The 13423-nt window shown below is 52.3% G+C and overlaps 1 protein-coding gene across 3 annotated transcripts in view; it reads right to left on the minus strand.

Annotated features, from left to right (window-relative positions):
- The window catches only part of CACNA1S (calcium voltage-gated channel subunit alpha1 S), a 49297-nt gene that overhangs the window by 19015 nt on the left and 16859 nt on the right, over positions 1 to 13423 (minus strand). For all 3 annotated transcript variants that reach the window (XM_075722224.1, XM_075722223.1, XM_009478972.2), the window contains exons 8-25: positions 12110 to 12258; positions 11010 to 11091; positions 10318 to 10478; positions 9375 to 9600; positions 8610 to 8817; positions 8172 to 8292; positions 7581 to 7695; positions 7362 to 7455; positions 6306 to 6375; positions 5937 to 6069; positions 5518 to 5647; positions 3559 to 3618; positions 2836 to 2942; positions 2317 to 2404; positions 1945 to 2052; positions 1040 to 1092; positions 622 to 768; positions 139 to 340 (exon numbers count right to left, since the gene is read on the minus strand). In XM_075722224.1, the coding sequence (XP_075578339.1) occupies positions 139 to 340; positions 622 to 768; positions 1040 to 1092; positions 1945 to 2052; positions 2317 to 2404; positions 2836 to 2942; positions 3559 to 3618; positions 5518 to 5647; positions 5937 to 6069; positions 6306 to 6375; positions 7362 to 7455; positions 7581 to 7695; positions 8172 to 8292; positions 8610 to 8817; positions 9375 to 9600; positions 10318 to 10478; positions 11010 to 11091; positions 12110 to 12258 (2254 nt within the window). The remainder of the gene's footprint in view (positions 1 to 138; positions 341 to 621; positions 769 to 1039; positions 1093 to 1944; positions 2053 to 2316; positions 2405 to 2835; positions 2943 to 3558; positions 3619 to 5517; positions 5648 to 5936; positions 6070 to 6305; positions 6376 to 7361; positions 7456 to 7580; positions 7696 to 8171; positions 8293 to 8609; positions 8818 to 9374; positions 9601 to 10317; positions 10479 to 11009; positions 11092 to 12109; positions 12259 to 13423) is intronic.

The following is a 13423-nucleotide window of genomic DNA, read 5'->3' on the forward strand; positions in this document are numbered from 1 at the left end:
AGCAGTGAACAGACCTGGGTCAGCTTCAACTCATCTGCACCAGCAGTCCTACTACTTAGGGCTGATTTCAATCAGCCAGCCCCAGCAGTGCCAGATCCTGGGCTCATCCACCTTGCCCTGTCCCAGCAGTCCCATTACCTGGTTCTTGTCCAGCTCACAGTTCTTGTACTCGCTCTCCCCTTGCTCCTGGAAGGTGACAATGACAAAGCCCACAAAGATATTCATCATGAAAAAGGCAATGAGGATGATGTAGATGATGAAGAACATTGCAATCTCCACACGGTAGTTGTAGATGGGGCCTGTATCCTCAGCATTAGTGTCAATGGCCATGTATAGTAGCCTACAGGAGGGAAAGCGAGGCAACAGAGATCCTAATTAGGTGGGAAAGACCATCTCTCCTCTTGAAGGTTACGGAGAGCTCTGGGGACATCCCAAATCCAACAATGGCAGGACAGGGCTGCTGGGGTGACCTTGTCAGCTCCACAGCCACTGCCAGAATGGCTAGCCCTGCTCCTCAGCCTGGGCAGCTCTTCTTTCTTTACCATGGTAAAGGCCTGCGGCAGTGACCTGTTCCCAGCACAGACCTGTCCCTTGGCAGGCCCCATGCACAGAAAGACTCACTCTGGCCAGCCCTCGAAGGTGGAGACTGTGAAAAGTGACATCATGGCTGAGAAGACGTTGTCAAAGTGGAAGTTGCTGTGCAACCAGACACGCTCCTGTAGCTCAATCTGTGTGGGGTCCCCGTCCACGTAGTTGATGAAATAACCCCTGCAGCAGAAGGGATGCGATGCTCACCGGGCAGGGCCCCGTTCATCCCACCTGCCGTGGCACTGGCTCAGGGTTCTTTGGTCCCCTGGGAGGGGAGGATAGCCCTGTGCTTGTTTCTGATTTACCCCAGGGTGAGGGAGAACAGCATGAGATCTCAGCTCCACTTTTTGGATGCAATATCCCCATGCAGGAACACAAGTGGCCCCTGCCACACACACAGTCCCATCCCTGGCCACTGCCCTGCTGGGGCTGAGCTGCAGAGAGCTCTTACCTGCACTCCTTTTCTGTCATCTTGGATGGATCTGTGCATCTATAGAACTTGCCCTGCATTTAACAGAGATCAGAACAGCCTATGATTGTGCTGTGACTTCAGAAGCTGTGGGGAGTTTTGACTTTTTCACAACCCACAGTCAGTCCCCACCCGGCCTCTGTGCTGACTCTGGCCCCTGCCTCACACCACTGCTGGCTTCCCCACTCTGCATGCCAATGCAACCCAGTTCACAGGGTGTTTCAGGACCCATGGCAGACCATGGAGTCAACCCCAGGCTGAGACAAGTAAACGTTGCCTAGTGATGGGAACAAATCTTCCAGGGCCCTGACCTATCTAGTTCATCCTATCTGGGAGCCAACTCTTTGGAAAATAGGGAATAAAGCAGTAACCACAGAATTAACTAAAACTGAAGTATGCTGACAGGTCTGCTCAGTCTGCAGGGTGTCCTGAAAGCTCTCCCCATGTTGGCTGGGAATTTAAGCTCAATTATTAGAACAAAGCTGAGCTCATCCAGGACCAGCTCTGCCTTGGAGCAGCCAAGGCGCAGAGAGCAAGAGTAGTGCTTTGAAAAAGGAAACACACTGCAGCCAAAGTGCAGAGGAAGTCAGAAGCACTTGCTGCCTTAGAAGGGGGAAACTGAGGCACTAAGTGGGACGAGGCAGCTTGTCCCTTTACATGTGCTGCCCAGACCTGACAGTATCCTGGGTGTTTCCTGCCCTCCTCCCACTGCAGGCTCTTCTGCCGGGGGGTCTGGTGCAGGCAAGTCTTCTTGCAGAGCACAGAGAGTACAGCCTGTGCCAACCTCAACACTGTGAGACACCATCCCCAAGGGCTATGACTAGAAGAGCCTGTCCAGGATGTGCCTGATCAGAACGTCTCTCCTGCCCATCTGAGACACCTCTCACCTTGAAGAGCTGCACCCCGATGCAGGCAAACATGAACTGCAGCAATGTCGTGACGACCACAATGTTACCAATAGTCTTGATGGCCACGAACACACACTGGACCACATGCTGCAGAGGTTGAGCACAGTGCACATGTGAGCATGCCTGGGGCAACCCCTGCTGTGTGTCCCACACCCTCCCAACTGCAGCAATGGGCCCCAGGAAGAGTGGGAGCCTGCTGAGAGCAGTGGGATGGGGAAGACCCCTTCCGCAGACGGGTAGTGAGAATTGGGTTCCTGGCCCCGCAAACCCCACAGGGCACAATGCCTACCACATAACCTCCCGTGAGGACTGCCATGGGCTGAGGACCCCCAGCCCCAGCCTCCATCTTACCTTCAGCCCCTTTGCCCTGTTAATGGCTCGCAGAGGCCTCAGCACCCTCAGCACTCGGAGGATCTTCACCACTGAGATGGCACTGGACCTGAGGAGAAAGGCAGAGCTGAGATGGGGCAATTCCCCTGCCCAGGCCAGCCTAGCACAGCCCCACCAAGCAGCCATGGAGGTCAGGCTGGGACCAGGGGTGAGGGGCAAGGGATGTAAAAGACATGCGGATGTCACTAAGCCACCACCCCACATAAGGCCAAGGGACACTAGCAGCTGGAGAAAGCAGCTCCAAATTGAATTCCTAACCAGATCTTCACCTTTGACACTCAAGGAGTTTGCCTCCCTGCCTCCCAGTTGTCCATGCCCTGTCCCCCTAAGCATGACTTTATGGACACTAACATATGGGCTAACGCCCAGCCCTTGGGCTGGCTGGTCCTTCTCCATCCAGCACAGAGAGCTGCAGCACCCCAGCTGCCCTGCCAGGCTAAGCAGCCCTGTGCCCACCCTGTGAAGCATGGAGGTGCTTACTCGATTCCCATGGAGATGAGGGAGACAGCGACCACCAGCAAGTCGAGGATATTGAAAGAGTTCCTGCAGAAGGAGCCTTTGTGCAGGAAAGCACCATAGGCTGTCATCTGGGGAACAGAAGGAGTTAGGAGAGAGGCCAGGCAGGGCTCAGGGGCATGGTCCTTCCACAGCCCTGGGGTGGACAAGGCACAAGGACCTTCTCACATCTCCATGGCCTGGGGACCCTATCCTGCTCAGACCTCTACTTCTGCAGCCAGACAGGAAGCTGACTTCAGCTGGAAATCCTCTGTACTGGCTGGAGATGAAACACTTCCCAGTTATTCAGCAAATGAAAGAAGAGAAGAGTAAAGAGACTTGGAGTGGGAGCAACATGCAGCAGCTGCTTGAATTACTGGTTTACTCCACTGATTTCCATTGATTTCTCTTTCTCAAAGTTTTTCTTAAGGGCATGTCAGAATGAAAATGCTGGTGCCATGGCCCATCTGTCCCTGTGTCACAGCGCAGCTGACTCAGCTGCCTGACCTCCCTGGAAAGGACATGTGGCCTCTGGGGCAGGTCACACACCAACTAGACCACATGAACTCTGGGGGCGTGAGGATCAACCAGCAGCTTCTTCTTGCTGGGACCTCAAGCTTGTGCCCAAAAAGCATGACTGTCCATGGCCAGAAGAGTCTAGACCCGTATGCTGAGTCATGCGCATGGCCACGGGGCAGAGGGACTCACCTTCAAGACGATTTCGACTGTGAAGACAGAGGTGAAACCAATGTCAAAGTATCCAAGAATCTGGGGACAGAAGCATCAGAACTGGATGACATTTGGGTGACATGGGAAATGCTCCAGTGTGTTCAAACACCCTGGCATTGTGGTTTTGCCCTCCACTCTGTGGACCGGGGAGCCCATCTAGCTCAACAGAGCCTGCAAACCCAGTGCCAAGAAGACTCTTGAACTTCCCTCAGTTTTGTTGATTTTTTCCCAGTGCTTGATCCAACCTGCAGCCTGGGATCAAGTTCTCAGTTTCCAAGTGAGTGAGGCTTGATCTGATTCCCCTGAAAGCATCTGATCCCCAAAAGCACTGAGTAACCTGGGAAGCTGTCTCATGTGAGAATCCCCAGTCCCTGTGTGGTGGTGCACCCCCACCCCCATTCCTCTTTCTCTTCAACAGCTTTACAATCTCAGGAATTCCAGGCTGCCGTAAGCGCCCCTTAATTGTGCCAGAAACTCCTACATGTCTGAAGCAGAGAGCAGCCCTGTCCTTATCAAAATCTTCATATTATGGCTAACGAGGGGGGCAAGAACAAACAGTTACCCCTGACAGCCTTGAAACAGAGTGGTGTCATCGTTACTGGAATTCCAGCAACTACCGATCCAAACTGTGGCTTGGGTGGAAATTTACTGGTGATTGAAGTCAATCATCTCACAATCCTGTAAACAGCAGTCCTAAGTGAGACCCTTTGAGCTCTCCTGGACTGCTGCGGGCTGCACCAGCATCTCCCTCTGAGCAAGACGCCTCTCAGAGCTAGCAAACTCTGAAAGTTTGCTACAACCAGAAATCCATTGCCAAAGACTGACAGTGGAGCCTGGGCTGAAACCCTTCACTCCTTGAGGCTCAACCCTTGCCCGCTGAGAAATGCCAAGGCATTAGACATGAGTATTTCACTGAACTTGAGGGGAATTTTTAACAGGTATACCATTTTTATGTATGCATTCATGTTTGTGTGTATGCATGTGTGAATCAGTTTAAGTAGTTTGTAGATGTACGATTTAATTTCAAAGAGCCTCTTATACTGCTGCCTTATCCTTATTCCTATTAAACTGTTGACCAAGTCTGAGACTAAGAGTGGGCCTAGCTGCACCTAGACTCCTCTCTGAGAAGGAGTTTAGAAAGCAAGGGGGTCCATTCTGAACCTTGTGACTCAACGGGAGGGTCCTCCTTATCCCCTACATATGCAATCCCTTTGTGAATTGTTCCAACTCAGTGTAATTTAATTTTTCTTTATGCGCTTCCATGTAGTAATAGAGTGAACCTTGCCATCTTCAAATCTGTAACTAAGTCACTGTTTTGATCAATTTTGTCTAATCACTTTATTAATCATTGATGATTGAGTGCTATTAAAAATATTACAATCAAATTCTGTGATTTGCTACAAGTAAATTCTAACTGCTACTAAATCAACCTGTGTAAAGTCACTCATTCACAAGAAATTGACATAATCAGCAGGATTCACAAACCTGCATTCATGACACCCTGCCAGACACTGCATGGGTGCAGACCCATTTGTGCCTCGTGGCTAGACATGTGGCTACCACTGCTCCATGTCAGCAGCATTTCAGGGTGCTGCACACACCAGTGGTCCAGTTTGCCACCTCACAGGATGTCTGTATCCCCAGTAAGCCACCACAGCCTTGAACCAAGGTAATCTCACCCAAGCTGTCAAGGCGGATCTTTTCACCCAGAAGTAAACTGAGACATGGAGCAGTAAAAACTTGTCCCAGCTGTGCCCTGAATGGAAAACACAACCAGCCTCTCCCCCCAGGGTAGACTGCCCTCCCAGAGGCAGGGACGAAATCACAGCTACCTGCCCAGGCATGACATCTGGCAAGCAGGTCACTGCTTCCTGGGGAGCTGGGGGTCTCCATGAGGTCTCCCCTACCCATCCCAACCTTCCACAGCTACACAGGCACCTGGTTGCGGAAGGACTCAGCCCGGATGGGATCCTCGGCTGCCAGCGAGATGCTGCTGAGCAGAATGAAGAGCAGGATGAAGTTGGTGAACCAGGTGGCATTGACAATTCTGTGGCACAGCATCCGAAACCTGCCAGGGACAGAAATGGCATGAGATACTGCGATGGGCAAGAAGGACATCAGATAGGGGCATGGTAGCCTGGAAGAGGGTTATGGCTAAACTTTGAGGACAGGAAGGCCCCAGGCATGAAGGGATGTCTGTGCCAGCCCTTCCACAGAGAAGACTTTTCCCAGTGAGCTAGCTCCCTTCAGAGCTGGCTGTTACGCACAAGTAAGACCTTGTGCGTAGGAAGGGTTGGTGCCAGAGGTACCTGGGCCAGGCCTGGCTCCACAAGGCAGGGAGAAGGGTCATTGCCTACTTGTTGGTTGGGCTGAAGATGAAGAAGGAGCTGGCTTCAGGCATGGGAACGGCCTTCTCTTTCAGCTGTAGCTCTGCGAGGGGACGTGGCCGAGGACTCAGGGGGATTTCAGGCTCATCTTCCTCATCATCACCTGCAGGGTGGCCACGAGGAGGGAAAAGGAAAGAATCACTCAGAGAGGGAGAGGGAACATGACCTTATGGATAATCCTCTGATCCTGATCTGGCATCTGTGCCAGAAGGACCTCAGTACCCTGAGGCTGGCGGAGAGTCATCACATTCTTCGCTCCTCAAACAGCCAGGGTTCTAGCACCATCCCTCTGCAGTGCCTCCCCAGCTTTCCTGCTGCCCTGCCAGGGACAAGTCTTACCTGGGAAGTCTGCAGAAGGGTATGGGTCTTTGATCTCATTAACGTTGGATTCAAATTCGTCCACTTTTAACTGAAACAAGGCAGAGACAGAGAGGAGGACATGCAGCTGTGTGTGCCAGTATTGCTGCCAAACGTTGCATGTTGGCCAGTCCCTATCATCTTGGAAGCCATGTGGGACAAGCAGTGTCTCTGCATTTGGCCCATACAGCACCAAGCACGTGGAGTCATAGAATCATAGAATCGTTTAGGTTGGAAAAGACCTTTAAGATCATCCAGTCCAACCATTAACCCACACTACCAAGTCTCCTCTAAGCCAATCAAGGGTAGACTAGACTAAACCATGTCCCGAAGTGCCACATCTACCTGTTTTTTAAACACTTCCAGGGATGGTGACTCCACCACCTCTCTGGGCAGTCTGTTCCAATTCTTGAGTCCTGGCCCAGGATAGAGCAGGGTGAGGAGAAACACCTCAGAGATGCTGCAAGCTGAGCAAAGAGCAATACCAAGAGGATGGGGCAGGGGAATGTGTGCTGGGCAAGAGCCGGGGGCCATGCACCTATACCAGGGGTGGAATAAGACATGGGGTGACTCCTGGGTGAATTCCCATGGGGCATCTCCGGAAAGTGAAAAGGGAAGTAGCTGCTGGTCAGATGCTTATAAGAGGCAGCTTGCCAGGGAGTCAGCACAACTGAATAGAGGGTTTTGCATACAGGGGATGCTGGTGTGGACATAAAGGAGGTCTGGGATGCTGCTGACCTGCTCTGCTCCCCTCCACACTGGTGTGCACCAGCCCACCTCAACCTGACAACTGGCTGTGGCCAAGGGAATGAATGAGAGGAAAAGGATCCCCATCAATGGACCTGTTTCACCAGGCAACATGTCCTGCCTGGGCCCAGAGAGCCCCGATCACCAGAGGATGCTAAGGCAAGGAGCGAGTCTGGCCCAGAAGAGTCCAGACCCAGGCTGGCTTCAAGCCTTTTTCAGTCCTGGCTGGTGGGAGGAAGAACCTGGTCCCTCACCAGGAGCTCCCCAAGGCCCAGCCCCACCAGCACTGACCTTGGCTGTTGTGGGAATCCCTTCTCCCTTCACTTTCTGCTCAAGCTTCTTTGCCAACATCTGCTTCTCATCTTCAGACTTCTCTGGGTAGCCTCTGAGAGGAGAGGAGGGGAGAGCAGGAATTGAACTCTGGGCAGGGGCATAGGCAATGCTGTTCTTCCCCGTCACACCAAAGCACCTGATTTGGGAGCTCCCACTGCCAGGGACTGCAACACTTACCTGGACATCTTCCGCCGCTTGCGTTCCTCTGCTTTGGCCTTCTGGGCTAAGGTCAGGCTCTCAGCCTCAGCCAGGTTATCAACTGCGATGGCCAGGAAGACATTGAGGAGGATATCTGGAGGGACAGCACTAAGGACTTTAACTTGGTTCATGTTTGGAGGATGTGGCCAGAGCTGCCCATGGTCTCCAGGGTGCCCTGAGAAACCTTCCTGGAGTTGAGCCCTTGAGACAACCCTGGCTGGTGATCCCTAACCCTGCACCCATCCTTGTGAGTACTATGCTCTGGGCTGGCTGCCCTCTCTCTGCCTTAGCTCAGTCTGTCCAGCTCAGTCCTGTTACTGCATTGACTGATGGCTGAATCTATGCTTCCTAGTCATCCAAACCTGCCCCATGGTGTGCTTTCCTCCAGACCCCAGACCCCAGCCACCACCAGTGCAAGCCCTAAAGCCTGTGGTTTGTTACCCTGTTGTTCAGAACTGAAAAGCTTAAGGCAAGCACTGAAAAACTTAAGGAAGCCCTCCTTCCTCCCTGCTTCACAGTCCTGTGTAGCTGATGCTGGAGCCTGGGCCTAGCTTCACAGGCAGAGGATACAGTTCCCACAAACAAAGAGGATGATGAAGTAGATGCAGACCAGCATGCCGGGAAAGGATGGGCCCCCATAGGCCATGATCCCATCGTACATGATTGAATTCCAGTCCTCTCCAGTCAGGATCTGGGAGCAGAGCAGAAATAGGGACTCAAGAGCCCCTGCAGCAGACCACAGCAGAACCCACAGCTCCATCCTGCCCTTCTGGCTCCAGCCCCAAACCCTCACAGCCCCCAAAGCCCCATGGCCAAACCCCACCTCCCTGCTCCAGCCCTGAACCTGCACTACTGCTTGTGACCCCAATTGCATTTCCCTGCTTCTGCTGCAAAGCCACATCACCTCCCACAAACGCACATCTCTCTGAGTCCCAGCTCTTGCCAGGAGACCCATGGCCCAGGCAAGACTCCCAGCACCCTGTCCTCCAGCTCCCCACAGCTCCATACCTGGAAGACACTGATGAGGGCCTGGGGGAAGTTGTCGAATGTGCTGCGCCTCACTTCCATGTCCTCGAAGTCAAACTTGCCCCCAAAGAGCTGCATGCCCAGCAATGCAAAGACAATGATGAACAGGAAAAGGAGGAGGAGCAGAGAGGCAATGGAGCGGACCGAGTTGAGGAGGGAGGCCACCAGGTTGCTCAGGGATGTCCAGTACCTGGGGAGAGGAGACATAGGAGTCTGTGGGAGGTGAAGGAGTGGGGAAGGCTGTGGGCAGGACCAGGTAGGTAGGCGCAGGGAACAGACTGTGTGGCCCAGGGGGATGTGCTGGCAACCCAGCAAGTAGGGCTCTGAACCAGCACCACTCACTGGCTGGGCACTGGCAGGCCCCAGGAGGTGGAAATGAATCTCCAGGCATGGTGTGACAGGCAAGACACCCTCCTGCCTGCACAGGGCACCAGCAGGCAGTATGGGGAAAGGGAATGAGCACACAGTGGGTTGGTGCCAGAAAGAGAAGCCAGGAGTCCTGGCCCACAGCCCCAGTTTACAATACCCCAGAATCCAGAGCGAGACAGGGACCCCAGGAGACTGCCAACAAGCCCTGCTCTGCCCTCCTTGCCACTCCCAGACCATGGAGACAGAAATCCCCAGCTTGGCCTTGTTCCTCCATCCAGGAGCTACCAGCTCTGCTCATGCTGCAGCCCTCCCCAGGGACAAGGCCAGTGATGTCTGGGGACTGCAAGCCACCAGCACCCACAGAGTTCCCTCCCCAACCTGGTGATCTTGAAGATGCGGAGGAGACGGATGCAACGCAGCACAGAGATGCCCAGGGGTGACAAGGTACCAAGCTCCACCAGGATGGTCTCCAAGATCCCCGCACACACGACGAAGCAGTCAAAGCGGTTGAAGAGCGACATGAAGTACTGGCGCAGGCCCAGCGCGTACATCTTCAGCAGCATCTCAGCCACAAAGAGTGCTAGCAGCACCCGGTTGGCATTGTCTGGGGTGGGAGATCCAGCCCATCAGAGCATGGACCTCTTCATCTCAGCATGGCACAGCAGGAAGGGAAGGAGGGCAGTGCTGGTCACCTCCCTTCTCTGCCCACCACTGAGCCCCAAGCTGCAGCTGCAGAAAATGCTGTTTTTCAGGGAGCACACAGGAGAGGAAGATGAGAAGAAGGGTGATGTGCAACTGTGTGCTTGTATGTGTGAGAGTGCGGCTGTACTGTTCATGTCAGTGCATGCGGTGCATGCATGTGTACTGGGCTGTGCATGTGTATGTGTGGCTGAACTGTGTGCATAGCTGTACTCCATGTGTCTGTGTGCGTTTGCATGTCGGGGGGGTGCAGGTAGTGTGATTGCATGCATAGATGTGTGTGGCTGTAGTGCGTGAGTGCATGCAATGTGTGTTTGTGTGCACTATGCATGTACAGGTGTAAATGTATGCACTCTATGTGTGTTCACCATGCAAACTCATGTCCCTAAGAATATATACACTGTGCATGTATAACTGTATGCACCACATATGTTCAATGTGCAGTTGTGAGACAGTGCAGTGGGGATGGTATACGTACACTTGTGTGCACGAGCAAGTCTGCATGTGGCTAATAGTTCCTGTGCCATGCATGTGGCTATGCATGCACAGTAAGAGTTCACTCATGTCTCCAGGGCAGCAGGGTGTCCCTGGGCCCTCCCTCTCCCTCAGGCTCTTTGCTCACCTTGAACCCGTGTCAGCCATTCTGGCTGGAAGTGGTGCTCAGAGGCGATGGAGAGGGTGTTCAGTGCCACCAGCAGGATGACAAGCCAGTAGAAGAACTTGGACTTCACCACATTCCTGCACTTCCTACGAAACATTCGGTTCCAACGCCTCCACTGGCGGCTGGAGAGACAGCCAAAGGGTCAGCAGGGCTGGCCAGGGGGTCCTGCTCAGCCCAGAGCTGTGCCTGCAGACTGCAGAGCAAAACCACCCCTGCTCCCTCCTCCAGAAGCCTTCCCTGAAAATGGCTGAGGAATATAACCCTGCCACGGCACTTGGTGCATTCATTCAGGCATTGCAGTTCATTCACACAAACACCCCCTGGCTCCTTTTTGGCCTACAGTCACCTCTGGTTGGCTTCTACAGGCCTTGCTCCTAAATCACAAGACATGCTGCATGGGCCATGAGAGGATGCTTGGAGCCTGGTCCAAAAGTGAAGAGGTTGTTCACCTTGAAGTGGCTTTTTGCCAGTACCAGAGCAAAATTCCCTGTTTGCTGTCTCCAATGTTTGCATCTCCTCCCAAGCACACAGCCCCTGGCTCTTCCCCAGAAACTGGTGGCTGACAACAAAGCCTGGCCCAGCCAGGACAGCGAGCGAGAGACTGTGCAAGCCCACATGCAGAGCAGAAGATGGTTCAACCGGTGCATACTTACAAGTAGAGAATCCACTTGTTCATGCCCTCAATTTCATACAAGCTCTCTGTCTCTGACCCTCCTTCATCTGATGGCATCATACCTATGGAGGGAAGGACATCCCAGGCTTTCCTTGGAGCCCTTGGGAAGAACATGTGGGAGAGAACTTCTCCCAGGAGCACATCAGGATGAACTTCCCCATCAGAAGTGAAATCAAGAAATGCCATCCCAGGGAGACAGCACCGAGAGTTTGGGCAGAAGGTTTTGAGTGTCAGGTGCAAACCAAGTAGGAGGCACCAGGAACACCCTCCCTGCTGCAAGAGCAGCAGCAACCCAGAGAGGCAGCCTGAACAGTCAGTAGCGTGTACGTAAGCTCCCCCAGTGCAAGACACTTCCAGCACAGAGAAAATGGGGGTCAGTTGTGATCTGAGCAAATGCTGAACAACAGGAGGTTTGTAAGAGCACTGGCCACAGGTGTGGAAGAGGCATTTTGACTTTCTCACTGTTTCCCTATGGCTCTTTGCACACAGGTATCGGCTCAACTTGAGGCATCAAAAGTTATTTCACTAGGCAGGGTGGCATAGCAGATACAGCGGCTCAGTGGCAGAGCTCCACAGGTCTTGTTGAGCCTTTGGCTAGATGCCTTTATATTCACCTCCTTCCCTGAGCCACTTCTAATCCCTCAAAATTGTCAAGAAATGGCAAGAAATTCATGCAACCTGTTAGTGTGCGAGCTACTAACCCTGCACTCCGCCCCTGCACAGAGTAGCACACACGTTCCTCATGGATTCTCATGGCCATTTCAAGCGCATTTTGCCAAAGGAGACCTAGGCCTTGCTAGTAGTCTGCAAGTATTAAATACTGGTGGTTGAAGTGGAGATTTAGCATGAGGACCAAGCTATAGCTAGTTTGGGTCAGATTCAATAAAATGATTCAGGAAAGAAAAAAACAAAAGATGAAGGAAAGTGTTCTGCGGAAGTCCAAGCATTTTGTTTCATAGGTTTTCAAGCAAAATGAGTCTTTGTGACTTTTCCAAAGGTCTCTACCCTGAGTCTTTACAATGCTCAGTGTTAGGAACCCAACCCTCACGCTAAGGGTCTTTGACCAAGCAGAGCTAGTACCTTCTCCCCTGGCCCGGTCACTGTCCATGACCTCCGCGTGGGTGATCCAGTCCATGTAACCCTTTAGATCCTCCTCCAGCTGCTGCTTCTCCCGCAGCTTCTGAAATGTGCCACGTGACTTGGCCTTCTCACGCTCTTTGGTGAACTCACTGGGACAAGGCAAGTAGCAGAGTGAGACTCAGGAGGGGGACAGCGTGGAGGTCAGGTACCACAGTCCTGTGCCAGGCCAGTCCTTGTAGAAAGATAAAAGCCTGAAATACCCTACCACCTAGTGCTACCACTACATTGATCTAGTGATTTTCCTCTTTCTTGGCCCTGTTCCATCATGCAAGATCATGGGGGATCATCACCTGACACCTGACAGCAGGCAGGGTTTCTTCCCCACCACTGGCTGCTCTTTGGGAATTCCTTGATGCAGGATGCTGTGGTTGGACAGGCCAACTAACACTAGAAGCTGGAGGCTGTGGGAGTTCTCTAGCCCTGCTAAGGATTAGAGCAAGTGAGGTCTCACTCATCTGCGGGGCAGAAAGCTGCCCCAAGCTCTCCCTGTGGGGAAGGTGAGTTTATCACATGAATAGGACACTCTTTTCATGGTAACATGGAAAAGACAGGTCTGCCAATGCGGGGAGTCCCACTCTTCTCATTCTTTTTTAATTAATTGATTTTCTCTCCTGGTATCTGGCAGGACTATAGATCTGCTGCCCAGCCAATCTGGTGTCGTCATGTGTTAGTAATAGGTCTCAGACATTATAACAATAATTAGACAATTAGCCTCAGGACTTATCAGGCCTTGTCTGGATTTTCCTGATCTCAAGCGTATTTTAGCTATATTTGTAAAAATATTTCAGAAACTTTTGCTGTGCCTGCAACTTACAGTAGGATCAGATGACTATTGTCCATCTCATCCTGCTGTTACAGCCAACTTCATGCAAGGGTCCAGTGCCTGTGTGGTTTTGAGCTTGTTTTAGTTATATTAATACCCAATATTTTTTAACCTTGTGCAGTTGTATGGTTCTTGCTGTAGAAGAGGGCTAATAAATCCAAGTAATTAGGTTATAACTAACCCTGTGAACTAATAGAGATGATGAGTGTGATCCACTTGCACATGCAGGATTGAAACATATAAAAAAGACCCTGAGCCTACACAGAACTGAGGAAAAAGCCCCCCTCACTCCCCAGGGCAACACACACTTCCCAGCAACAAAATTGGGATGCTGGAACCTCACTGCAGCAATGCGTAGTAGTAGGTTGAGTGTTGCACCAGAGAAATTTTGTGCACAGCAGCTTTAACTGTACTACTATGGGAATTAGCAC

The sequence above is a fragment of the Pelecanus crispus genome, chromosome 17, assembly GCF_030463565.1.
Source record: "Pelecanus crispus isolate bPelCri1 chromosome 17, bPelCri1.pri, whole genome shotgun sequence".
Classification (NCBI taxonomy): Eukaryota; Metazoa; Chordata; class Aves; order Pelecaniformes; family Pelecanidae; genus Pelecanus; species Pelecanus crispus.